The following is a 27,582-nucleotide window of genomic DNA, read 5'->3' on the forward strand; positions in this document are numbered from 1 at the left end:
AAGCTGTGTGTGGTAGGGGGAAAACTGGTAGGGGGGACACTCATCCATCCTAGCACCAGTCAAATCCTTATAGGCCATAGCACAAGGAGGCCTTTCAGAACTGTGAAACTGCTGTTTTTCCTCATTCCTAGCACAACCAACCCCCATCCACATTCAGGAGTGTGCACCCCACACACACACACACAGAGTAGGGTGTGCACACACACCCACGTACATACTGTCACACACCCTACACACATACATTCCCAAAGGCTTTCTGCCAAGGGTCTGTCAGGCACCCAGAGGTGAAGGCTGTGGCATTTCATGACACATAATTTGTCATAAACCTGGCTCAAAGACCAGTCTTGGAGAACCCTTTCCCCCTTGGGGGAAAAAAATCAAAAAGCATTCTACTGTTGTAGTCCAGTTTTCTTCCCACATAACTAGGTAAAAAATCTCTTAGGTAAAACTTAAGTTTCTCCAGATACCAGCAAACAGATATTTCCTCCCTCCCCACTCCCATCACCCCTTGATTAACATTTCATTTGCCTTTTCACTTGTCTTTCCAGTTCACCAGCCTCTGATTTCAACTGCCTATGGACACCCAAAATCACAGAAGGCAAGAACATAGTCCAACCATCCCCAAATGCCAGTGTTATAGGGAATCCCAAACTTACTGAGGAGGAAAAAATTGCTCAATGTCAAACAGTCACTGAACAGAGAGGACGGAGGTCTGCAGCTGCCCATCCTACAGCCTTTCCTCACTCTCCAACACTGTCTCAAAACAAAGTGCCCAGCTAAAATATCAGTTTACTTTAGACAATACTGTTGGAGCAAATGCAGGGAGGGATGGGGAAAGGTACTCACTAGATTCTCTTTGCAAAAAACAAGTTCTTAGTTCAACCCAGGGACTCCCACAAAGGGACTAAAGAGTAAATAATAAGAGTCAATGCCAGCAGACTTCCCAGATCATGCTTACACCATGGTACCAACTGAATTAAAAAATCAGTTGCTCACCCACACAGAACCATTGAGAGCACACCCTGAGGCTCAAAACCTCTTCTAAAACCATAAAATAATACTCTTTGGGTCCTGAGGTCAGGACAATTTCAAGAGCCCCCTTCACAGCCTTCAAAATCATTTCCAAAGAGTCTGAACAACAGTACATGGAACTTGAGAGCACAATGCCAGCGGATTTGCACATCACTCATGAACAGCCGCCCACATGGGTGTAGAGGGAACATGTGTGTGGATGTGTATGTGCCCTGATTCATTGCTACATGAGACATAATTGGCACTCTTTCAAGTCAGGTAAGAAACAGAATGAAGAAGACCTGCCTACGTCAGTGGGTGGGGGGTGGGGGGTATTATGAACACTGGCATCAGAGACAATTTTTTTCCTGGCTTTGCCAAGAGCTTTCTTAGGGGAAACAGAAATATACAAATAATAACAATAGCAATATTAACAGCAACCACCACCACTACCACCGGATACAGACATGCAAATAAGTGTCAAATTGGAATGCTGCTTCTAGCTCATGTTTTCCAGAGCTTTCATCCCATTCCATCCAGACTTTTTTTTTGGGGGGGGGGTGCTCAAAACTCTCAATTTAGCATGATACATACTTTCATTTTGTCATGGAAACCTTCTAATTAGAAAGACTTCTGATTTTAAAGAACAAACAAGGAAGCAAACAAAACCACTTTCTCATTAGCACTAGCAAGTTCTATTTAAAATGTAGTTCAAGAACATCTTTGCAAATGAGACTACCCCAAAGAGGCATATCTAAATACATTATTCCCAAGGTAGGTAGAGAGCTGGCTTTTGTTGTTTTTTGGAGGACATACAGAGAAAATCCCCAAACTCAAATTCACAGGTACAATCTTTGGGAAAAAGAACCAAACAGTTACTGTCAATGTCTTCTCTTGCTAATTCATAAAGATCAGAGAACGCTTTTATACCCCATTCCATGATTCCAAAGAAATTGACATTTAATGATTTAAAAAATGTTTTAAAGGTGGCTTCTTTCCAAATTGGAAATTGTAAACCCTGTACAGCAAATTAAGATTCAGAGAACAGTCACCAACTGCCAGCACAACGCACCCCACCACATCACTTCCCAAATTCTCGCTTCTCATTAGAGACTGAAGAATCATTTTCCCTAAATTCATTCCTTGTATCAATTTTTCCCTCTAAACATCTAGTGCAATACTGTTTTCCCTAAGATGCCAGAAATTCATCATACTCTTCCCACAACCCCCCTTGCCCCAAACAAACCCAAATGCGCTTCTGATGGCAAGAGAGAAATTTTGACTGAAATTCTGTGATGGAATTTAAAGGTAGTTTTAAAGAAAACGAATTGACAAGGCACCACAATCAGCAAAGCCATTGTATAAGGACACAGAGCTTGCTTCATGAACGTCACATAGGTGGAGAATGCACACACACACATGCACACATAAATAGAAAGCATTTCTTTATCAACAGTTTTACTTAAGCAATAAGCAACTACACTCACAGGCATACTTAAAAGACAAGACATAACAAAAGATTTAGGGAGAGATAATATACCAACGTCATACATATCACAGCGAGGCCATGTTGAAGCTCAAAACGCTTTCCCCCCTGAGTAAGAAAGCTTGCTCTTTCTCTCCCTCTCTTTCCCTGTCTCTGTCTCTCTCTCTCTCTCTCTTTTTTTTTTTTTTTTTTTTTTTTTTTTTTTTTTTTCTTTCTTTCTTGGAGGTTCTCGGGATGAAATCAAAACGAGAGTTCGAAACAGCTCAGGTGGCTGGACTCCATTCAGCGCGTTCCCAGGAAAAACATGAGTATGACATTTACAAGCAGGAGGACTACAATCACGGCAAAAACGACTACAGTTTGCACATCCAGGGTCATGGTGCAATGCAGAACACTGTAGTGTTCCAGATGGGGGGCCGGCAGATTGGGAGATGTCAGTCTCTGTTCTGTCAGACTGTCCATACAGCCACCATGCTAGAAAGGAGAGGAGGAAGTCGGGTGGTTGGGGAAGGGCTGGGTTTGGCGCCCGAGTTTGATATGGGAGGGGGGGAAGGGGGAATGGGGACAGGGGTGCTTGCTTCCCCCCTTCTCAGAACTGAGCTGATCTTTCTTCCCTAGCTGAGAAATCTTAGCTTGCGCTGAAGTCGGCAGAGTCCAGCATTCTCTCTCGGGCGCCACGGAAAAGGCAAAATCCTGGCTTTATAAGGGAAAGGCGGGAGGAACCAGAGAGAGGTTCTCCGGCGCCTGCTCAGTCTGTCTGTCCGGGGGTGCGTCCGTCCACCTGCCTGGCTGGCTACCGGTCAGTCTCGGTCTCCCCTACTTCTTCTAATTCGCTCGCTTTCCTACGCTCTCTCTGCTCGCGGAGCTCCCGGCTGCCAGCCACTCTTTCGATCCCTGCCTCGCTGGCTCTCTTCCTCTCCTCTCCCCACCCCCCAATCCGAAGACTACGTTTTTATTCTCCGAGCGACTGCCGGCGCCTGCGTGAGGCACAACCCAGCCTGCTGACAGGCCCGCCGGCCAATAGCAGGTGCCGCAGAGGAGCGTTTACTCGCCTGGGGGCGGTACTTGAGCTGGCGTGCTACCCGCGGCAGCCAATCGGAGAACCCACGGTTCCCCCAGCAGGCCCGCTTCATCCAGCCCAGCTGGAGGCCCTGGCTGCCAGTTCTGGCGTGGGGGTGGGGAGCATGTTGTGGATGGGTTGATGCAGATGAGGGGAGAGAGGAGGGAAAGGATTGGGAAAGAGGGAGGGATCGGACATAAGGGGCTAAAGGGGAGAGGGCATGGCAGGGAGGGAGGAGGGAATGAGGAGAAGACCATGAGAAGCAGGAGGAAAAGAAAAGGAAACATGGGAAGGAGAAAGAAGAAATAGGGGGATACGACGATGAAGAAAGAGAACGGTGGAGGAAAGGAAGGAAAAAGGGTGGGGAGGAGGGAAAAGGAACGGGGGAAAAAGGGATCCTTTGCAGCCACTTTGTTTGGAGCCTGGGCCAAGGAGGAAGCAAAGATGCCTTTAGGCCACTGTCTAAGTATTTATAGGCGACTCACAATTAGCTATATAAGTTCAGCAAATCAGTGCTGTGTACAGAACCACAAGAACACTCAACAAATTATCCAAAATCCAATTCTGTTTGTCTTTCTCTGATATCTCTGCACTTGCAGGTCAGATTTCCTTTCCTACTTATGGTTTCTTTACACTATGACAGCTTGCACTCTTCCAGCATACTGGGTACTAGGAAGAGAAGACAGCTTTGCAGTGGAAAACCCTCTACAAAACTTGCAGTCTGCTTGAAATCACTGCCCTGTTCTGTGTTGGTGACCTGGTGTCCGAAACTTGGGGAACAACCCTGGACTAGAGACAGGAAGTTTTCAGATTTACTTCTAGCCCTACCTCAAGCTTGCTGTATGACTTTTGGGCAACTCCATTCCCCTCTGTGGGCCTCCATCTCCCTTCTGCCACATGAGGACTTAGACCTATCTGAGAATTCAGTGAAACCTCCGAACCCTCACCTCAGAAAAAAAATATATATATATATATAGCAGGCTCCTGGGCCCTCAAAAATCCAGGACTAACTTATACAGAAGATCTCTAAGGGCCCTTCTTACTCTTACATTCTAGGACTGTAAACATGAACACATAGATATTGGTGGAGAGGGGCAAGAAACTAGATTATCCAGGGATAGAACAAATTAATTTCTGGAATTTCCAGCATACTATAGACTCGAAGAGGAATGAGAATTGCTCTCTATTCTCTAGAAATCTTTGAGCCTAGGACAGTCACCCATTTTAACTAAGTGACTGGAAATTCTGAGTGAATGCAGGTCATAAGCAAAATGGCCCCTAGCCTTACAAGATAGAATAAAACTTAAAGAAATGTTCACTTTAAAATTTTGACTCATCACATCACCTACGAATGATTTGTGCCAAAACAACAAAAAATCCTGAATCAGATCAAGCTTCTAGATCCAGCTATCAATTTATAGGCCACACAAGAGACAGAAAAACATGTTAATTGCAATACGGGGATACAGACTGTAAAAAACTACAGGACCAACAACCTGGTTCTTTAGCAAGTAAATAGGGAGAAAACAGTGTTATTGATTCAGGTGGAACTTGTGTATGCGTGCATACACACACACATTTGTGACATTTATGAGACAAATGGGAATTTGAACAGCCTGATAATATTAAGGAATCACTATTAATTATAAATGATATTGTGCCTAAGTTTAACAAAAGGGGGAGAATAGGGGTATATCTTTGTGACCTTGGATTTGGTAATGGTTTCTTAGATATGACATGAAAAGCACAAGCAACAAAAGAAAAAAAATAGATAAATTGGACTTGATCAACATTAAAAAACTTTTGTGCTTTGAAGGACACTATCAAGAGTATGAAAAGAGAATCCACAGAATGGAAGAAAATACTTTCAAATTATATATCTGATAAGGGACTTGTATCTAGAATACATAAAGAGCTCTTACAACTCAATTACATAAAGAAAAATAACTCAATTTAAAAATTGGCGAAGGATCTGAATAACACTTCTCCAAAGAAACGGTCAATAAGCACATGGAAAGATGCTCAATATATTAGTCATCAGGAAAATGCAAATCAAGTGCAAGAAATGCAAATGAAGGATATTTACTATAGCGTATTTGTAATGGGACACCACTTTACACACGCTAGGATGGCTATAATCAAAAAGCTAGATAATAAGTGTTGGGAAGGATGTGGAAAAATTGGAACCTTCATAACACTGCTGTGGGAATGTAAAATGATGAAGCCACTTTGGCAAACAGTCTGGCAGTTCCTCAAAAACTTAAACATGGAGTTACCATTCGACCCAACAATTCCACCCTTAGGTATATACCTAGGGGAAATGAAAACATGCCCATACAAAAACTTGTACATGAACATGAATAACAGCATTGTTCACAATAGCCAAAAGATAGAAAGAACTCAAATGTCCATCACCTGGTGAATGGATAAACAAAATGTGGTATATGCACACAATGGAATATTATTCAGCCATAAAAAAACCGAAGTACTGTTATATGCTAAAACATAGGTGAACTTTAAAAATATGCTAAGTGAAAGAAGCTAGACACAAAAGGCTTTTATATGATTTCATTTATATGAAATACCCATATAGTTAGGATAAATACTGTTTAATGAAGCTTTTGTTTTATTTACATATAAATATAAATGTTCTAGGTTGTGATGTAAAATATATTTCTTACAGCAGGCAATGGTCAACATAGTTTGAAAGCCACTCTTCTAGATTATGTTGAGACAGATACTGGTGATCAGGACAGTACCATAATGTAAACAACTAGAATCTTTCTCCTTGCCTTTGAAAGTGCAATCTTATCCTTTCTCCACATCACCATCTATTGACCCTTCAACCCACTGCAGCCTGACTTTCACTCCCATCATCCCATAAGAAACTGCAACTTCTTGTGAATATAAACAAATGACCAACTTGTTGCTAAATCTCATGGCCAATTTTCCATCTTAATCTTCCCTGACTTTTCTCCCTCTTGACTCCATTGATGCCTTCCTCCTTCCTGAAATGCTCCATTTGCCTTGGGGACACCATCCACATGAACTGTCTGGTTATATTGTCTTTACTTCCTGCTTGGGTTCTTCTTCATTTAGTCATTAAGGGCATGATTTCTCAAAGTTCTTCTAATCTCAGCCCCCTTTTCTTCTCATTCCATACTTGCACTGAATGATGGACCTATCCATTCCCAAGGCTTTAACTACCTACCACCTACATTACACACTGATGTACCTCCTTTCAACAAAGTTACAGGACACCAGTGGGGGAATAAAATAGGTCCTTGCCTGCAGGGAGCTTGCAACTCTCTGCTGATAACCCCTAGGTAGCTCTCTTGAACTCCAGAGATGAATCTCCAACTGCCTTCTGGACATCTCCTCCTGAATATCTCACAAGAATCTCAGACTTGATAAGTCCAAAAGTGAAGTCATCTTCTCCCACCCCTGCCAGCTTCCTCTTTCCCCTGAGATCCCTGTCCCTTAGGAATGTCACACACAGAACTAGCCTAAAACCAAGAAGATACCCATAAGTCTTGCTTCTCCCTCACCTTGCTACTAGCCAACCAGTCTCTAAGTCTTGATGATTCTCTTTCTCCTTAAGGAATGTGTCCTCCCTCTCTCTCCCTGCTGCCAGCACTGTGGTCTCTTGTGCAGCTCTCTCTCCCCAATTCAGCTTCTACTCTCCTGAACAAATTATCTCTTTCAAAAGCAGTTCTGCCCTTATCAATTCTATGGTGGATACTATATATCGGTTGCTGCGGATCCATGCCACCCCCCTTCTAGCCTGCCTTCCTATATTGCTGAAAAGCTAAAAACCAAAAACTAAAACAACAACAACAACCTGTCATTTCTCAGACTCCTTTGCATCCAGTGTTCTGGATGTGATTTATTTCTGCCAATCATATGCATATGCACAATATTTGGAAGAAAAGTGATAATGCAGAAACCATACTTCTGCTGTTTCTGGTGGCAAGTAGAGTGGTGGGGTTTTAGGGTTTTCTGCAGCCGTGCTACGTTTCCATAGGTCCCAGTGTCTGGACACTGGCTTTGTGCCTTTGTACAAGCAGGGAATGAGACTTTTTTAAATTTTTATTTATTTATTTATTTATTTTGCTACTGAGGATTTGGAAGGCATAATGTTACTCTAGTCAATAGTTAAGGCAGTGGCAGATTCCTAATTCCTAGATTGCAAATCAGGTGGAGTGTTCCCAAAGCTCCTGATGCCTCACCTTCCTGCTTGTGGCAGAGAAAACAGCTCCTCTGGTGGTGTTCTGGGAGTCATTCCTGGAGGCCCAGTCTAAACCTTGTCCCTTCAGCCCTTCAACAAATTTTGTAAGCACCCAATTTTCTATATTAAAACTCTGCTGAAAAAACTAGATCAATTTAATTTCTGCAGCTAAACCCTGGGTTATACAGCTCCTCTGCTCAAAGGCCTTCCATGGCTCCCCACTGCCTTTTAGGGAAATTCTGCAGCATGGCATACAATGCTTTGCCAATCTGGTGTCCTTTGCCTGACAGTTAGCAGGTGCTTCATAAACATCTGTTGAATGCACGAATGTCTCCTTCATCCACTTGTTTCTTCTCAGAGAATTGTATCTTCCAACCACAGAAGGCAAGACATGATGAGACCTCAGAGAAAATGTACTCTAAACCCTCATGTTCTAGGTTAGGAAACTGAAGCCCAGAGAATGAAAGTAAGCTACACAAGATTACACAACTAATTGCTGGCACAGCAGAAACCAAAACTCTTATTTCTTGAATCTCGAAAGTACTTCTGAGAGATTTCAGACTTTGGAACATGACATTTGATCCCAGCCTATTTGCGGTTAGCTTTCTGCATAAGGTGACCATTCAACTCTGTTCACAATTTCAAAAAATTAGATGAGGCTCCCACATTTCAAGAAGCACTGCCCCACCAACAGGTGCACCCACAGAGAGATGACCATCTGAACACAAAGCAAGAAGGCGGCCATCTGCAAGCCAAGGAGAGAGGCCTCGAAAGAAACCAACCCTGCCAACACCTTGATCTCAGGCTCAGAACTGTGAGAATATACATTTCTGTTGTTTAATCACCCAGTCTGTGGTACTTTGTTGTGGCTGCCTTAGCAAACTAATGTAGAAAAGCTATCAACATCTTAGTGATCAGTTTGGCATATGCTGGAATAACATTAATAGTCCCTTTAATAGTTTTATTAAAATTTATTCTGGATGTCTAAAAAAAAAGGATAACCAACAAGGACCTACCGTATAGTACAGGGAACTCTGCTCAATATTCTGTAACAACCTAATTGGGAAAAGAATTTGAAAAAGAATAGATACATGTATATGTATAACTGAATCACTTTGCTGTACACGTGAAACTAACACAACATTGTTAATCAACTATACTTCAATATAAAATAAAAAGTTAAAAAATAAAAAAGCACTGCCCCAACCTCAAAGGCAGCCCTTCTGCTAAGTATCAAGGAATCACAGAATCTCTTGGTATAGCAAAACCCCAATTCCATCCTTCAATCTTTTCTGCAACATCCTCATCCAGTTTTAGCTCCAACACACACAACAATGGTGAGGTTCCTCTCTCCTAAGACAACCTGTTAGTCTTTGGGACAATCTCAGTTGGTGGGAAATTCTTTCATCTCTTTGAGCCAGATGCTATCACTATTTCTATCACAGCCACTGCTGAGGAGCTAATCACTCCATGAGATAGTCTGGAATATAAATGTTCCCAAACTCACATTGAAATTACTATAAGCACCCAGTATATTTCTCAGGATCCAAAGGGCCCTCATTAGATAATAATAATAAGAGTTAACACTTATAGAGTGCTTACTCTGAGCACTGTTCTAAGCCCTTTACATATATTAATTATTTTAATTCTCACAACAACCCTATGAGGAAGATACTATTATCGTCCTTATTTTACAGGTGAGGGGACTGAGGCATAGTGTTTAAATAACTTGCCCAAGGTCACATGGCTAGTCAGTGGTAGCGCCCAGATGCAAACCCAAACCAGTCTGGCTCTAGAGCCTATGCTTTTCAACACTATGCTGTATAAATGCCACTAGGTGACACATGTTCCACCTTCCAATAGCATCTGACATGATGTCTCCTGGGTCACAGGAATAAACAGTTTCAATGTCCTGACTGGAGTCCCAATGGCCTACCACCCAGGTATAAGATATCTAGGTCTTAAATATTTGCCTTCTCTCAGGGAAAAGCCAATACCAGGTTGTCCTTTGCCCCTCATGGTTCAAACAGCTCCCAAAGCCCCACTTCTGTCAGGAAGCACACCCAAGGAATGTTCCACATTTTGTCCTGACCCCTACTGCTACTCGCTTATTTGCCATCCAACTCCCACCTCAGCCACCTGATAATCCCTGATATTTGCCACAGGCAGCCTGAAGATATTGAATCCTGTCTGTTCATGTTCTTGGTTACCTATATGACTAGATGCTCTTGCACATTCATGAATGTCAGCTCTATTTAGGAGAATCAGTTCCTTGAGGACAGAAACTCTTGGTTAGTTCAGTTATTCAGCACAGAGATCACCACACCCCCCAAATCAGTTAAATTCAATAAGCAGTTATTTTGACAGCTAAGGGGTACAGAGAGCCTCTCGGGAAACTTACAGTCTAGTAGGGAAAAGAGTCACAAACACACATAATTTCAATGTCATACAGTAAAATATCCTAAGCACAATCAGATAATGAATAAAGTTGTTGTTGATGATTATAGAACAAATCATAGAATTTCATACTTGTAATGGGAAAAAAAGGTTATTTCCTTCCAACCTCCCTTTGTAGGAATTCTCTCTACAGTATATGTGATGGGGTAGGGGGAGTGGAGGGGGAGAAGGAAACATCTACTTTGGGCAAGCATGGTGCTAGGCTTTTCAACATGTCATTTTATTTAATTCTTCCCAGAAGCCCAAAAAGAAGTAATTGTTATTGCTATTTTAAAGAGTAGAAAACTAAGGTTAAGAATGTTTACATCATTTGCTCATAGCCATACAAGTAGGATGTAGCAATTGCAAGGTTTAAACTGAGATCTATTTGCAAAGCCCACCTTTTTTTCTCCACTCTCTCTGATGAGCTTTGTTCAGCAGCCACTGGAATATTTTCAGTAACAAAAAAGAACTCACCCTGAAGCTTCCAAAGCCATTATTCATTTTGAGCTAAAATTCACTATACTATGGCTTCTGTCCATTTGTTAGAGTGCTATCCTCTGGGCAACGCAAAAAAGGTCTATCCTTCTAAGCAATAGTCTTCTTAAGTGTTTGAAGACATCTATCATGGCTTCAAACTCTTATTCCTCCTGAACACCCACCTTACACACACACACACACACACACACACACACACACACACACACACACACACGTGTTTTCCAAGATAAACATGACCATTTCTTTAAGCTCTTCCACTGGTGGCATGGTTTACAGTTCCCTCCCCAGGCTGGTTGCTTGTCAGTTTGTCCATACATCCCTCAGAACACATATCCAGGTGGGAGTGACAATGGGGAGTATGGTGAAACTGTCACCTCCCTTATTCTAAACACTGGATCTTAGGAAGAGCTACCTGTGAACTCATGTTCACCTAAAATGGCTGATACTTGCATGTGTTGCTGTGCCCCCACAATGCCTTGAGAAGCTCATGGCAAAGTGAAATAAGCAGTGGAAGAAAAGCTAGAACTTTTGGATGTAAATCCAGCCTCTGCTTCTTGGTAATTGTATGACCTCAAACAAGTCCTTAAACTTCCTTAAAACTCAAAAGGCTATGACTTGTTTTCAGTTGTAACTTAAAATAAAGCATTGGTTGTTTTAAAATTTCAACAGCCTTGCCAAAGTTGTGGCAGGCATGGAGTTGGTCCCAAGTGGGGTACTCTGAGGAAAGGGTGATGAGTGATTAGCTTAAGTTAAAGAATAAAGTTGCATATAATTGTGTGGTTGTGGGGGTGGCATTTTACGGGGAAAATCAGACACAGGATTAAGAATTTGACTCTGCCTGAGGACTTTTCTCCTAGCTATCTAGAAGTTTAGCTCTAATTACATCTCTTCAAAAAGAGTCCATCCCTGACCACCCTCTCTAAAACTGAACCACGCCATCACTCTCTATTCCATTATCCTGCTTTTCTTTCTAGCCTTGAAATGTTATATAATTATTGGTTTATTGGTTTATTTTCTCCCTTTATAAAGTGTAAGCTCCATGAAGGTAGAGACTGTTTTGTTCATTGCTGTATCTCTAGCACCTAGAACAGTGCTTGGAATTCAATAAATATTTTTTAAATGATTAAATAACTAAATGGTAAATGAATGAATGAATGAATGAAGACCAAAGCATAGTCCTGCTGATTCACAATGTAGGACGTAGAGGAAATGTATCATGGAATTATTCTCTGCTGTAGCCTGTGAATACCAACCTTTGCACTGCCTCCCTTCCTCCAAGGGCCTTCGTTAGTCAGAACTTCTCCAAAAGGGACTAAAAGTTCCAGATTACAGGCTGAGAATTTCAGGACCTCTTTGGTTTTCTGTTCCTTGTTGGCAGAAGCCATTCTAGACCGCCACTAAGAAGGAAGCCCTTCCCTCAAGAAAAATTCCCTATACCACCCTCCTGTGGCCAAAGACTGAATACATCTCTGAATAAATACCCAGGAACAGCAATTTCCTCCAGTTCCTTTGCATGCATCTATTTCAGGCCTATTTCTTTCTCTCTTTTTGGGGTAGGGGGGAGGTGCTTATTGCAGTTCTATTTCAAGCAAGCTAGTGGGTCAAACAACCTGCCTCTACTCAGGTTAGAAAAGACTGGTTGGAAAAGAGCAGCGAGTCAAAAAGCCCCTTCAGAGGAAGTACAATGCTTTCATATCAGGCTCAGTATCTTTCTGGGAAAGTCAAACCCAATAATGCATCAATTCAAGGTTGGGATGGGCAGTGAACGCTTCCCTGAGGACTAGTGTTTAGTTTTGGAGCCTAATCTCCTGGACAGTTCCATTTTGGGGCCTCTTGACTCATTCAACCAGCTACCCTTCTGACTCCTATGTCCAAGTTTATTTATTTACAGGCTTCATTTAAACTGAAAACTGCTGAGCAGTAAGGACACTAAGCATTCATCATCAAATTAAACATGGAGTTTTGCTCAGAATAGATGCCTGACAAGCATTACATAGATAAGCAGGTAGATCGGTAGATAGGTAGGTAGGTAGATGATAGGAATAAGTTGAAACTGCAATAGGAGGGGAGGGGATTAGTTCAACTAGGGAGTTTGTAAGATGCTGGATTATGTGTCAGAGGGAGTCTAAGGATTTGACTTAGGAACTGTATTTTCTATAGAAGTCCAAGGTAGTCTAGCAGTGAGGCTCTGAGTGAAGATGTAAAGAGAGTTGGACACTACCAAAGATTGGTAAAGAAAAGATGTGTGCAGGACACACAGATGGATAGAGGCTTGTAGAGATTTGTGAGGGCCAAGATGAGACTTCTGAAGCTCTCTGTGGACTGATATGGAGATATCTCAAAGATACATTATGTGCAAAAAAAGAAATATGCAGAATTAATATTGTTACTATTATCCAAGGCAATCTACAGATTCAATTCAATCCCTATCAAAATACCAATGGCATTTTTCACAGAACTAGAACAAATAATTCTAAAATTTGTATGGAAACACAAAAGACTCTAAATACCCAAAACAATCTTGAGAAAAAAAGAACAAAGCTGGAGGTATCACACTCCCTGATTTCAAACTATACTACAAAGCTACAGTCATCAAAACAGTATGGTGCTGGCATAAAAACAGACACATACATCAATGGAATATATTGGAGAGCCCAGAAATAAGCTGACCCTTATATAGTTAATTCACCTACAACAAAGGAGGCAAGAATATACAATGGGGAAAACAACAGCCTCTTCAAAAATGTTGTTGGGGAAACTAGACATTTACATGTAAAAGAATCAAACTGGACTACTTTCTCACACCATATACCAAAATAAACTCAAAATGGATTAAAGACTTGAATGTAAGACCTAAAACCATAAAAATCTTAGAAGAAAACATAGGTGGTATGCTCTTTGGCATCAGTCTCAGCAATATTTTCTTGGAGATGTCTCCTCAGGCAAGGGAAACAAATGCAAAAATAAACAAATGAGGCTACATGAAACTGAAAAGCTTTTGTGCAGTGAAGGAACTATCAACAAAACGAAAAGGCAGCCTACTGAATGGGAGAAGATATTTGTAAATTATATATCTGATAAGGGGTTAATATAAAAATGTACAAAGTACTCACAAGACTCAATATCAAAAAAAAGAAACAACTTGATTGAAAAATGGGCAGAGGACCTGAATGGACATTTTTCCAAAGAACACATACAGATGGCTCACAGATACATGAAAAGATGCTCAACATCACTAATCATCAGGGAAATGCAAATCAAAACCACAGTGAGATATCACCTCACACTTGTCAGAATGACTGTCGTCAAAAAGACAACAACTGACACTGTTGGCAAGGATGTGGAGAAGAGGGAATCCTTGTGCACTGTTGGTGGGAATGCAAATTGGTAAAGCCACTATAGAAAACAGTTCCTCAAAAAATTAAAAATAGAACTTCTATGTGGCCCAGCAATTTCACTTCTGGGTATATACCCAAAGTAAAAAAAAAGCACTGATTTGAAGAGATATATGTACCCTTATATTCATTGCAGCATTATTTAAAAGAGCCAAGATATGGAATCAACTTAAAGTGCCCATCAATAGATGGATTGATAAAGAAAATGGGGAATATTACTCAGCCATGAAAAAATGGAATCCTGCCATTTGTGACAACATGGATGGACCTAGAGGGTATTATGCTAAATGAAATAAGTCAGACAGAGAAAGAAAAATACTGTATGATTTCACTTATATGTGGAATATAAAAAACAAACAAATGAGCAAACATAACAAAACAGAAACAGACTCATAGATACAGAGAAAAAAACTGGTGATTATCAGGGTGGGGAGGGGGGAGGGGGGAGGGGATGAGTGAAATAGGTGAGGGAGATTAAGAGGCACAAGCTTTCAGTTATAAAATAAATGTCATGGTGATGTAATGTACAGCATAGTGAATATAGTCAATAATATTGTAACATTATTAACATTGTATGGTGGCAGATGGTAACTAGACTTACCGTTGTGATCACTTTGTAAAGTATAAGAATATTGGATCACTACGTTGTACACCTGAAACTAATATAATACTGTAAGTTAATTATACTTCAATAAAGGAAGTAAAAAGAAATATGCTGAATAGTATATAAAATGTATGATTTTGGGGGTGAAAAAGAAAGAAAATAAGAAAATATTTTTGTATCTGCTTATATCTGCATAAAGAAATTCTGGTGACCTCTAATGGGGGAACCTGGGTGGAGAGGGCTCATCCATTGTATACATATTAATAGTTTGTTTGACTTTTTAACCATGTGACTGTTATATTCATTAAAAATTAAATTTTAAAAATGCTTTATGATCTTTTTTTTTTTTAATTTTTTTGGTGTTGACTTTTAAAATTTTTTTTTTATTTTTGGCTGTGTTGGGTCTTCGTTTCTGTGTGAGGGCTTCCTCTAGTTGTGGTGAGTGGGGGCCACTCTTCATCGCGGTGCGCGAGCTTCTCACTATCGTGGCCTCTCTTGTTGCGGAGCACAGGCTCCAGACGCGCAGGCGCAGTAGTTGTGGCTCACGGGCCTAGTTGCTCCGCGGCATGTGGGATCTTCCCAGACCAGGGCTCGAACCCGTGTCCCCTGCATTAGCAGGCAGATTCCAAACCACTGCGCCACCAGGGAAGCCCATGCTTTGTGATCTTAATAAGCTCCCTCCCCCTTTCTCTTTCTCTCTGCTTCAATTAACCCGACTATAAAAAGCCCTACACTTAGAAGGAAGTAGTATAGCTTGAGAGTTCAGAACACAGGGATTAGAGTCAGCTTGCTGAGCTTCAACCTTAGTTCTGACAATTGCTGGTTGTATGACCTTGAGCAAGTTACTTAATGCTTTGAGCCTCACTTTTCTCATCTTTAAAATGGGGAGAATGGTATAATGCCCTGGTACTCATTCTGCCCTTCACTTTAAGCAAGCCCCAGACTCTCAGTACTGTAGTTTCCTCACATGAAAAACAGGGAGATTCTTACGGCTCTTGGTGAGGGTTTAATGAGTGAATACATGTAAAGCGCTTAGAACAATGCCTGGCACATAGTAATGCTCAGTAAATGCTAACAATTACTATTATTTGAGAGTTTGAATATTATCTTTGCCCCCAACTTTAGGCAAAAAATATATTTTCTGAGCCTCAGTTTCCTCATCTATAAATAGAAGAAACAAATAATGCCTACCAAAAAGATGATGAAATCATGAATTTGAAAGTGCTCTATGGATTAAAACATTTGGTTAAGAAAAGAAGAATTGTTATAGTAGAAAAAGGTGAGGGGGATACTAAATGAAGATTCTACTTATTCAGTGCTCCCCATCTCACCTCCAGCATTCTGAATGAGATCATATCTAAGCAGCAAGTGGAGGTCTTTAAAGGTCATGAGTCATTTCTGTATTAAATGTCAGAAGATTAGTCCTGGCTCCCACTTCTCTAAAGCAGAGTGGTGAAAAGGGGCTGCACACCAGTGGTTGCCACTCCATCATGAGATGCTAAATGTTTCTGTATAACTGTTCTTATTTCTAGGAGGTGCTGAGGTTCACTGATTCCTCTGCTATCCTTAGAAGCTTCTGTGAAAGGAAAGAAAGTTGCACTCAGTCCTAAAGGCTCACTCTCCCCCCTCCATACATATAACCAGTTTATGAAGTACAAAATAAGTCACTTAAGCAGGAGTACCAATTCTCCAGATCACAGCAAACAGCGCTTACAGGCTCATTTTATGATATTATCTGGTTTGCACCTCACAACAGCCCAAGAAGGCTGGCAAGGAGTGAGGGGTAATAGTTCCCACTTTACATAAGGGGAACACTCTGCTTCTCAGAAGGAAAGTGACTTAGCTCTCACCACTTCATGGGAGAATGGAAGGAACAAAGAATTAAAAGCCAGAAAACCCAGTTCTGGGAAAAGTACTTTGGAATCTGTAAAGTTCTATACATTTGGGATTTTTAATAAACTGTCATGCCAGGGCCAGGACTATAACCCGAGTTTCTTGTCCTCTAGACCAGAACTCTTACTGCACTGATGATGGAAAAGAGAACAGCAAATAAGAATCAAGAAAAATTATCCCCCAAGAGTAACTGCAGCTTACATTTAAATAGAACTTCACAGCTTCTTAAATAGGCCTTTTATCACATTTCAACCTCATTGCAACCTTGTGAGGGAAGTGCAGCTAGAAATAGGAAACTAAAATTTTAACCCCCCCTACACATACTTCTTATCCCTCTTCCCTGCTGTATTTTTTCTCCTTAGCACTTAGAACATAGTATATGCTTTATGGAATCATTTGCTTAGCATGTATCTACCCTAGTAGAAAATCCATTCCACAAGGACAAAATTTTTGTCCCTTTTGTTCACCATTCAGTGCCTAGGACAGTGCCTGGCACATAGCAGATGCTCAATAAATATTATTAAGTAAGTGAATTAAGTGTCTATGTGGCTGTGTGCATGTGTGTGGGGGAGAGAGAGAGGGAGGAAGGGAGGGAGGGAGAGAGAGGGGGAGAGGGGGAGAGGGGGAGAGAGAGAGACAGAGACAGAGAGAGAGAGAGAGAGAGAGAATGGCCCCATTTTGCATATTAGTAACCTGATATCCAGAAGAGTTAAGCAATTTTCCCAGGAAGGACTTCTGAAGCTTCTCATTTCAGCCTGTTCCCTTCACCTAACTGCCTGGCTTGTTCAGGGACATCTTACCTCTGCAAAAAGGAACATTTACTGCAAATGCCTCTGCCTTTTCTAGGGCCAGCTTCAGGCATGGTTGGCTACAGGCAGCCTGAGGTTCTTCTCTTTCATCAGTTCACTCATCCATTCCACAAATATTCACAGGAGTGCCTGCTATGTACACAAAAGGCATTCTGCCAGGCTTCATTGACCTTTACACACCCAAATACATTTGTCTCACAAACACTCAAATGGGTTCCCTGAGTTTTCACAATCTCTGGTATTTATAATGGTGAGGGAGGAAGGGGCAAAAGTCATTTGAGTTCTCAGCATGTGGCCTGAGGGTCCTGCTCTCTTCCACAACCTACCTGGCAGTTTCATGCCTACCTCATAAGATTGTTGGGAAGATTAAACTAGATACACATGCAAAAGACTTAGAGCAGTGCAGTGCTTGGCGCAAGGTGAACGCTGGCTTGGTAAATGTTAGCTATTATCCTCAAGCCCTACTGCATTCATGATCTTATTGCTGATACCCCTTACCTCTGGAATGAAGGAAGCCAAGCAAACATCCACTCCTGGCAAGCAGGGAGAGTAACGCTCAAGGAACTACTATAGAATTACAGATCTATTTCTCATCCTGGCTCTGTTTGAAGATAGATGTGTGGAAAAGATACTTCATCTCTCCCAGTCTTAGTTTCCCCAATTTTTAAGTATAAAGAGTGTTGTGATGCCCACATAAATTCACATATGTGAAGGTGCTTTGAAAATGTAAAATACCAAAAAAAGTGAGGGATTATTATTGTATTAAAATAATAAAGATGATCATTAACTGAAACGTTGCTATGTGAAATACACTGTACCAAGTGCTTTACATAGATTAATTTCATATTTACAATAGTACCAATGACCAGGTACTACTATTATTTCAGTTTCACTGATAAGTTATGATAGTTAATTGTATGTGTCAATTTGTCTGGGCCACAATGCCCAGATATTTGGTCAACATTATTCTGGATATTTCTGTGAAGGTATTATTTTGGGTGACATCAACATTTAAATCAGTGGACTGTGGGTAAAGCAGATTATACTTCACAATGTGGGTGGGCCTCTTCTAATCAGTTGAAGACCTTAATAAAACAGAGACTGACCTCCCTCTAGCAAGAAGGAATTCTGCCAGCAAACTGCCTTTGGACTCAGACTGCAACTCTTCCCAGCTTGCTGGCCTACCCTACAGATTTGGGATTTGCATCTCCACAATCACGTGAGCCAATTATTTAAAATAAATCTCTCTCTCTCCCTCTCCCTGTCTACCTCTGTGTGTGTGTGTGTGTGTTTAGTTATTTATAAAGTTGACTCTTGAACGATGCAGGAGTTAAGGGCGCTGAGCAAGAGCACAGCTGAAAATCCACGTATAACTTTACAGACAGCCCTCCTCCATATCCACAGTTCCACATCCATGGATCATATAGTACTGCAGTCCGTATTTTTGGAAGAAAAAAAATTCACATATAAGTGGACACACGCATTTCAAACCTGTGTTGTTCAAGGGTCAACTGTGTGTGTACACACACACACACACACACACACATGTCCTGCTGGTACTGTTTCTCTGGAGAACCTTGACTAATATATAAGGAAACTAAAGCTTAGAATGGTTAAATCCCTTGCCCCAAATCACACAGCTAGTCAGTGGCAGAGCCAGAAACCTAGGAGTCATCTTCCATATTTCCTCCCTGTTCTATACCTCTCTCACTCAATCCAGCACCAATTTCCATTGATTCTATCTCCAAAATTGTTGTCCAATCTGCCCTCCTTTCCTCAGCTCCAGTGACTACATTTCTGCAGCAGTATCTCAACTGGGCTTGCCATCTCCATTTTCACCCTCCTCAATCCATTCTCTATAGCCTGCAAAAGTCAACTTCTCAGATCATAAAGCAGATCACACCATTCTACTGCTTCAAATGCTTCCTATTGTACTTAGAATAAATAGCACTTGTCAGTGCCCAGCACTATCACGCACACTGTGAGCATTACTCAGTCTTCACAATAACACTATGGATAGTACCATTATTATCCCCATTTTTCAGAGGGCATAACTGAGGCACAGAAAGGTTAGGTAACATGTCCAAGGTCACTAAACTAATAAGTGGCAGAGTCAGAATTTGAATCTATGCAGTCTGGTTGAGGGTGTGCTATTAAACACAGAACTATACTGTCTTTCAGTATAGCTGATGCACACCTTCCCTGGGCCTGCAAGCTCCCTGGGCCTACAAGGTCCTGTGTGAGCTGGTCCCTGTCTGACTTTCTGCCTTCCTATCATGCCACTTGCCTCCTTTTCTGCCTGTGCTCCAGCCATACTGGCCTTCTTTCTATCCCTCAAGCATACCAAACTATCTCAACCTTAAGGACTTTGCACATGCAATTCCTGTTGCCTCTCTCAAACTCCCCACAAACTTCACTATCTCATCCTTTATTTTTTATTATAATCCAAATTTGTTAGGATTTTTCCCCTACATAGCTGACTCAACTTAAGTGTCACTACCCTGGTATGTCACACAGGCCCTTTGACAAAATGTTTCCTCATGGCAATAGGACTTCTTAGAGCTAGCTGAATGCATTTATTTTCCCCCACTGCCTAGTTTCCATTACTGAACAGTTTAATCACTTGCAGAACTAGTCATATTCTAACACACACACATAAAACGCCCCCCCACACCAAAAACAGCACAATGAGCAAACTTCTCAAAACAATGGGCTAAGAAGAAGCTCCTCTCATCATGTCATGGGGCTGTTTGGGGGCCTTTTTCAGTCCCTCCTCAAGCAGAGAATTCAGGAAGCCTTGGGCTGGGGTGGGAGGGATATTTCCTTGTGAATGAAATTCCTGTTGGATCTCTTAGCACTCAGAGAAGAGTAAAGTTGGGTCTCATCTTCTGAGGGCTGAATTCAGGGCAGTAGAAAAGATCATATTCTACCCACCCAAGTGTACATCCCCTCTGTCCTGTTAGGAATAATAATTCTTCCCCATATGGGTAGAGAACAACAAAGTTCACATAGCCCCTTCCTGTCTACTCACACATATGATTCTCACAGCAAACTGGGAAGATAAGTGAGACTATGTGATGGTTAATTTTATGTATCAACTTGACTGGGCCACAGGGTGCCCATACATTTGGTCAAAAATTATTCTGGGTGTTTCTTTTCTTTTTTATTTTTAATTGAAGTATAGTTGGATATGGGGATTCTTTTCCCAGTTATACTCACTTTGTGGTCTTGGGTAAGGCACCCTCCCTATCTGAGACTCAGTTTTCACTATCTATAAAATGAGTGGTATTAAAACATTTTGTGTGGGAGGTAGGGAGAACACAGAGAAAGCAAAACCCTTTTCCAAAATCGTAAGCAACAACCTAACATATGTAGCAAAAACCCAGGTGCTCTGGATAAATCAAAAGTAGGAGACCCAAACTTCTGCCTGCCCCTGCCCCCCTCCCTTTAGGCACTGCCATGGTAACCCTAGGGCTCTAAGGCAGGGGACCTGCAAACCTTTTGTGTAAAGGGCTAAATAATAAGTATTTTAGGCTTTGCAGGCCATATGGTCTCTGTCACAACTACTCAAATCTGCCTTTGTATCATGAAGGCATAATGAGCATGGCTGTGTTCTAATAAAACTTTATTTATGGACACTGAAACTTGAATTTCATATAAATTTCCATGTAATTTCATATACGTGTATCACAAAATATTGTCCTTCTTTCAATTTTTCCCAACTATTTAGAAATGTAAAAACCTTTCTTAGTTTGTGGGCTGGATTTGGCTGTCAGGCTATAGTTTGCTGACCCTTGATCTAAGGAGTTGGGCTAAATTATACCCAACGTCATCCAGCTTGAACATTACAGCTGAGGCAGCCCAGAAGCAACATGAGCACTGTAGAAAGTAAAGCCTGAAATTATACTGTTACCATGGAAATTCCAGAAAGTAGATAACAGGGTGGACTGGGTCTGCTCAAGGGTAGGAGACTACCACAAAAAGGAGAAAGCTCAAATTCTGATCTAACCCCTCACTTTCCCAGGCTGATCTGCATTTTAAACTACTTGGTAGTTCATCTACTGTCAGAACTTCAACTGTGACCAATGCCTCCCAATCTTCCTCTGAGCTCAATATGTAGATCACCAACTGGCCTATTGGATATCTCCCATTTGAGGCTGTTTAAACATCTCAGACTCAACTTGGCTCAGACTGTACTTGTCATCTCCCCTCTATAAATGCTCCTCCTCGTTTTGCATTCCCCATCTCTGTGAAGGATATCACCATCCACTTGGTCTCACAAGAAGACTGTCACTGGGGGGAAGTAAAGGAAGACTAGGGCACATCAAGTTTTGATTGATACTTCACCAGATTGATGGCAGTATTTTTACTATTGGCCACATCTATCAGGCTGTGGCTCATAGTCCAAAGCTGAGTTCAAGCCCTAAGTTTCTGCATTTCTACACTGGCACACATACATGTGGATTAACTGTGACAATAACTGCAGGTTGTCTTCCAATGGCCCCTTCTTCCTTTGAATCAGAAACCTTGCCCCTGATTGTTAGCTGTGCACATAACCAGCCAGTTTACATAACTACATTTCCAAGTTTCCCTTGCAGCTGGGAGCATTCATGTGACTCAGTTCCTACCAATTAGATTTAAGGAGAAGTATTAAATAGGACTTCCTGGAAGGCTTCTTTCAAAAGGAGGGTCAAGCCTTTTTCCTCCTCTTTTACCCTCCCTTCATGCTACCTAGAATGTGGATGTTAATAAATGTTCTGGAGCTTCAACACCCATCTTGGATCATGGAGCAACCTCAAGAATAAAAGCCAAATGCTAAGGATGGTGGAGCAGAGAAGTCCCTAAAGACTTTCTGAAGGTACCATATTGGCCCAGATATGCCTATATTCTGACCTATTTTATGTGAAAGAATAAAACCTGTGTGTTTTAAGCCAGTGTGAATAGATTTCTGTCATTCATACCAGAATTAAATCAACCGTTAAACTTACCAGTTGTCATTGTATCTTACTTATGCAGAGATTTCCACCAACTCAAATGTTGTGGCTTTTATATAGGTAACATGAAATTTGGCATGGAATTAGTTCAAGATTCCATATTCTCCAAAGCGGTGCCATACCAAGGGTGGAGCAATAGGAGTAGAAAACCCTTAGTGCAGGCAATGAAAGAGTGTACTAGCTATAGAATTTTTTTAAGACTAAAAGTCAAAGTGTACTTTTATTATCACTATGCGCCAGCAATTTTAAATAATGCCAGTAACAAAATACTCCTCCTTGAAAAAAATCTTTTGTTGGTCAAAGCTCTAAACAATTGTTGTTATTACTGAGTTTTAGTAATATATTCAATACATAAAGTTTCAAATTAGTACCTTTGATTACTTATCCTTTAATAATATTGTACTCTACATGGAAGTTGATTCAGAGTCGATTCAGCTGATTCCAGTTATACATTTGCCACCCTCCCACATACACACAGATTTTACATGTGTTCCCTTAGTTCATTTTACTTTGGAAAGGTAAGCTTTGGGTGCATTTCATGTCTGCAAATTCTTCTGGCACTATATGTTCCAGAATTTAAATAGTAGATTTGAAGTAAACAATGATAGCACAACAATTGTAAAGTCAAAGAGACAATGTAATTTATTTCAATTCTGTCATCTATGTGACCAATTGGAGTTTTTATTTGTGCTTAAAATATAAAGCAGAGAAGACAATACGAACTGTAAAGTGTAGTATTTTTGTTCAATAAGTACACATTTTAGATCATACATGAGATGTTACTGAATTTGAATATCTTTAAAATTGAAGTTTATTCTTCTTTTTCATTGTTATTTGAAAATTAAAAAAACAAATCAATAAAATAATTATTAGTACTGATTAGTACATGATTATTACTGAAAATAATTTTGTCACATAGAGGAGAGAGTATTAAAAATGAGCCATTCCAGATGTCACATATGTTAAGTGTATCATATCTTCAAAGTACTAATAATATACTTAATATTCTCCAGAATCCCAGAATGCAAGAGACTGGTTCATTGGTAATCCACACAGAATCAACCCTCAATTAGCCTCACTAGAGGCCATGAGCCCAAAGCAGATCATTGGATCATTGACATAGACACAAAATTCCCTTGCACCCATCCACCCACTCTGTGTTCATTCTAGCTTCACACTCAGCCATTCGAGATTTGGATGGGTGGTCAGAAAGGAGAAAGACACAGACCATCTACAATGCTGAGTACAGCCCTTTCATACAGATTATCATCACCCTGGTCCAAGCCACCATTGCCTCTAGCCTGGACTATTCTAAGACCCTCCTCACAGGTCTTTCCTTTGCCCCACTACAATCTATTATCCTCTTAAAATTTAAGTCAGATTATGTCCCTATCCATTCAAAACTACCCATCTCACTCAGATTAAATGTCCCCAGGACATTGGCCTCCTTGTGTTTCTTAAACAAACCAGTTGTGCTCTCTCTCTCTGGCTGTTTCTTATGGCTAGCACTCTCTTCACCTAAACATCCCCACAGACCTTGTTCCTTCACATCTCTGCTCAAATGTTCCTTAGTCAGAGAGGCTCTGACTGATTTATCTAATATATCATCCCAGCCCTATCTCTCTCTATTCTCTTACCAGGTTTTCTTTTTCTTCTTAGAGCTTAGCATCTCCTGACATATTGTGTAGTCATTTGTGTAATTGTTTAGTGAGCTCCCTTGACCCTCAGAATGTAAGATCCATGAGAGCAGAGAATTTCTTTTTGTTTACTGCTGCCCCCAGCACCTAGATCAGTGTCAATTCATAGTAGACTCTAGGTTTTTGTTGAATTAATTAATAAGCTCAATAGATCCTATGAGATAAGTTATTTTGTCCCCATTTTATGGGTGAGAATACTGAGAATGGAAGAGGTTTGACAATTGTCAAGTGTTTCAGAGCTGAGAAGTGTAAAAGCCAGGCCCCTCAATGTCAGACTTGTGATTCTGAGACCAGCTTTCTTTCCACTCTAGGCATACTGCCTAACCCAGCACAAACTGCCATTGCAGACACAAGCTATGAATAAATACACTGAACAATTTTCCATCAAAAGTGAGCTCACAGTTTTTTTTAACACTATCTACTGAGATGGAGTTTATTCTGTAAAACGCCAACTGATGTTTTACTGTTCAAGGACCTTTGTGTAACATGTGACACTTGCAATCAGTTACAATAGTCAAATGTTCAACAAAGAAATCTCACTGTTATGAAGAGCTCAATCTGGATTTCAAGGGCTTTGCAAATGAAAGAACAAGGAGCAATGACCTTTTGACTAGCCATATTATAAAACGGTGGCTATATATATACTCCTATTTTTTCATAACGAACCACTAGTTAAATTTTACCCAACATTTACTTCTAGGAAACTGAGAATCTCAGACCTGGAAGGAATTTTGGTAATCATTAATAGCCTCACTTAATAGGTGAGAAAACTGAGGCTCAAAGCACTCCTGTTAAACAGCAGGGCCAAGGTTAGAAGTTTCCTGCCTTCCAGGCTATAATAGAATTTACTACTCCTATCTCTTGAATTCTGGCAAATAGTTAAATAAATGTTTTCATCATATAATATTCACTACTTCAGTCTCCTAAAAATATTATGAGATTTCTCCATCAATCAATCTTTAATTACATAGTCTCCACAAGTTTTCTGTTACTCTCTCCTTTCTCACACACAATTGGCAAAACTTCAGATTTCTCCATTAACTTAATCTGTTGTCAATGGGTGGCTCTGGACCCCTATACTACAATATATTTAGGAGAGGAAGGAGGTCTCACCTAGACCCTGCTGCTAGAAATACTAGGACTGTCATGGGTTTTATTCAGGAAAAATTCATGGCATTAGTTCATCATGAAGGAAGTTCTTTACCAAGATCATGACTCTTTGTTCCTTTCTGCCTTTATCAGCACCATTTGATGATTCTGTGTAGCAGTGGAGAGGGACAGTGACAGAGAGTCAGGAGACTCCTTTGCTGGACTCAGTTTTGCCTTCATGGAGCTGTGTGGCCCTGGGCAAGTCTCTCCCACTCTCTGGGTCTCAACTTTCCTGGATGGACAACAAGGATTTAAAGGTCTTTTCTTGCTCTATGGTTTTCTGGTCCTACAAACATTTTAAATAGCTTTATGGGACCCCAGGGAAAGAGGGAGATCTGAGAAGAGTCTCTTGAAGCCCTGGCAAATACAAACTGAATGACTTCAAGAACCACTGAAACAGAGGTCTAAGGAAACTGCAAGGAAGGGAAGAGGACAGCTCCTCTGAATACAGTCCTAGCCCACACGAGATTCCCTCCTCCTTTCCAGAACGGGAGCAAAAAAAGGAGTTAAAGATCAATTTTTGCCCAACAGCTTCAGGTTACTTTCCTTCAGCTGTAAGTCATGGGTGGCAGTGCAGAAGTGTGGGCTGGCATTGCCATCAGTGCCTGCTGACCCAACCCAACTGCCCTCCAAGACCCTCTTGCCCATGCCTCCCAGCTGAGGACAAAGGCATGGTGGCCTCCCATGCCCCAGAGTCCCTGACCAGACTTGAGCTACCCCTGGCTGAGTCAGAGAGGCATCAAGATGCAGCCACCACTTCCTCTCTGCAAAGGAAGTCATTCCAAGGTCTCCAGGTGGAGAACAGAGCATCATGGCATACAATGAACTGTTGGAGGATGATACTAAACACACACACAAGCACACACTCCTTGGATGGGGGTGGGGGGGGAGAGCTCTCCTAACTGAATGGGGCCCAGATCCATTTCCAGGATGGCAGTTTCTGTAGCTGTCTCTCCTTGACAAAGCCCCAAGTGTGGACAGGGTGACCCCAGCCCAGGCAAGGAAGGGCTTCAGGACTCCCCCAAGCAGCTTGCCTGAGAATGGCTCTCTGGCTCGTCCCAGGAAGGGGATACACGCAGCTCTCCCATACTGCCCCCTCCACAATCCCAGGCTTTGTGACTACCCCCTCCCTCCCAACCTCGTGCCATACCCCCCAATCCCCCCACCCTCCTGCGAGACTAACTGCTCCCAGAGAGCCCCTCTACCAGCCCCCTTGCCTCTCCGGTCTTCCAGGTGACCCCCCCACTCGGGGGTGGTAAGAACGGGGACGGAGAAGGGAGGGGGCTTTCCTCGCAGGCAGGCAAGCAAGGGCTCCTAAAATGGCCACAGCAAGCTTGCTGGTATCTCAAGGACAGCGGAGAGGGCGGTGGGCAGAGACTAGGGGGCTCACTGCCTGGAGGCTGGTGAAGGAGCTGGGGGTGGGGCTAGGGGACTGAAGCTCAAGCTGGGGAAGCTGCGGTTATGTGCACTCACCATTCCCGATCCACCCCTTATCCACTGCATGGTGCTAATGAAGTCCGGCTTCTCCAAGGCCCCGGTGGCTGGCGCGGGTTGTCTCGGGCTGGCTGGGCTGGCAGGGCTGGAGCAAGCGAAAGCCCCAGCGCCCCCTCCCCCTCGCCTCCTGCCTCCTTCACAGCACTACAGCCTAATCCCCTCCGCTGCGGACCTCGCCTTCATTCAGGTTGTTCCATCCCTGCAGGCAGGCTCTGCCTTTCTGCCCCGCAGCTCCCGAGGTGCTTGGCCTGGGGAAACGTGGGAGGGGGGTTCCCCGCCGACTGCCTTTGTCCCCTGCTGAGGCTTGAGATCTGGGAGGTGGGGTGCAGGGAGAGGATGTGGGTGAATAACCTCCGCCCAGGAGAAGGCAGCTGCCACCTCTGCCTGCCTCCGGCTGCGCTGGAGTTAGATGCTGTTTATTGTGGGGCTCCCCAATTGTGTCGAGTCAGCAAAAAGTCCTTTCCAAAGTTGCCAGAGGTGTTGGGCCAGCCTTTTAAATAATAAGATCCTGCCCCAGTGGAGCTATGCCAGCAATTTCCCGCTTCCCTCCCTCCAGCACTCCCTCTACATAGTCCCCTGGGGTCTTCTCTCCTAGTGCTACTCTCTTGGGGATTTCATCCTCATTATCACTTTCACTTCTCAAAACAACCTTGTGGAGGCAGGCATTAGTATCTCCATCTTACAGATAAATAAATAAATAAATGATGGAGGAGACCTATCTAAGGTCACATAAAAAAGATAAAGTCTCAACTTTACCCTCTGCTGCTTTCCAGGCTTCTTTTTGCTATCATTCATACACACACACACACACACACACACACACAC

At 41.9% G+C, this 27,582-nt stretch overlaps 2 protein-coding genes across 5 annotated transcripts in view; both read right to left on the reverse strand.

Annotated features, from left to right (window-relative positions):
* The window catches only part of ARHGEF9 (Cdc42 guanine nucleotide exchange factor 9), a 210,561-nt gene extending 183,384 nt beyond the window's left edge, over positions 1–27,177 (reverse strand). For 2 of the 4 annotated variants that reach the window (XM_061178455.1, XM_061178452.1), the window contains exon 1: positions 26,737–27,177. In XM_061178455.1, coding sequence (XP_061034438.1) covers positions 26,737–26,766 — 30 coding nt within the window. In that variant the 5' untranslated portion in view covers positions 26,767–27,177. Of the gene's footprint in view, positions 1–2,551; positions 2,646–26,736 lie in introns of those variants that run through there. The other 2 variants (XM_061178454.1, XM_061178453.1) reach the window with 2 other exon arrangements.
* Positions 2,766–3,413, reverse strand: LOC133082524 (uncharacterized). Its single transcript, XM_061179135.1, has one exon. It carries the CDS (start codon positions 2,957–2,959, stop codon positions 2,780–2,782), a length of 180 nt encoding a protein of 59 aa, XP_061035118.1. The 5' UTR covers positions 2,960–3,413; the 3' UTR covers positions 2,766–2,779.
* Positions 27,178–27,582: the final 405 nt, after the last annotated feature.

The sequence above is a fragment of the Eubalaena glacialis genome, chromosome X, assembly GCF_028564815.1.
Source record: "Eubalaena glacialis isolate mEubGla1 chromosome X, mEubGla1.1.hap2.+ XY, whole genome shotgun sequence".
NCBI lineage: Eukaryota > Metazoa > Chordata > Mammalia > Artiodactyla > Balaenidae > Eubalaena > Eubalaena glacialis.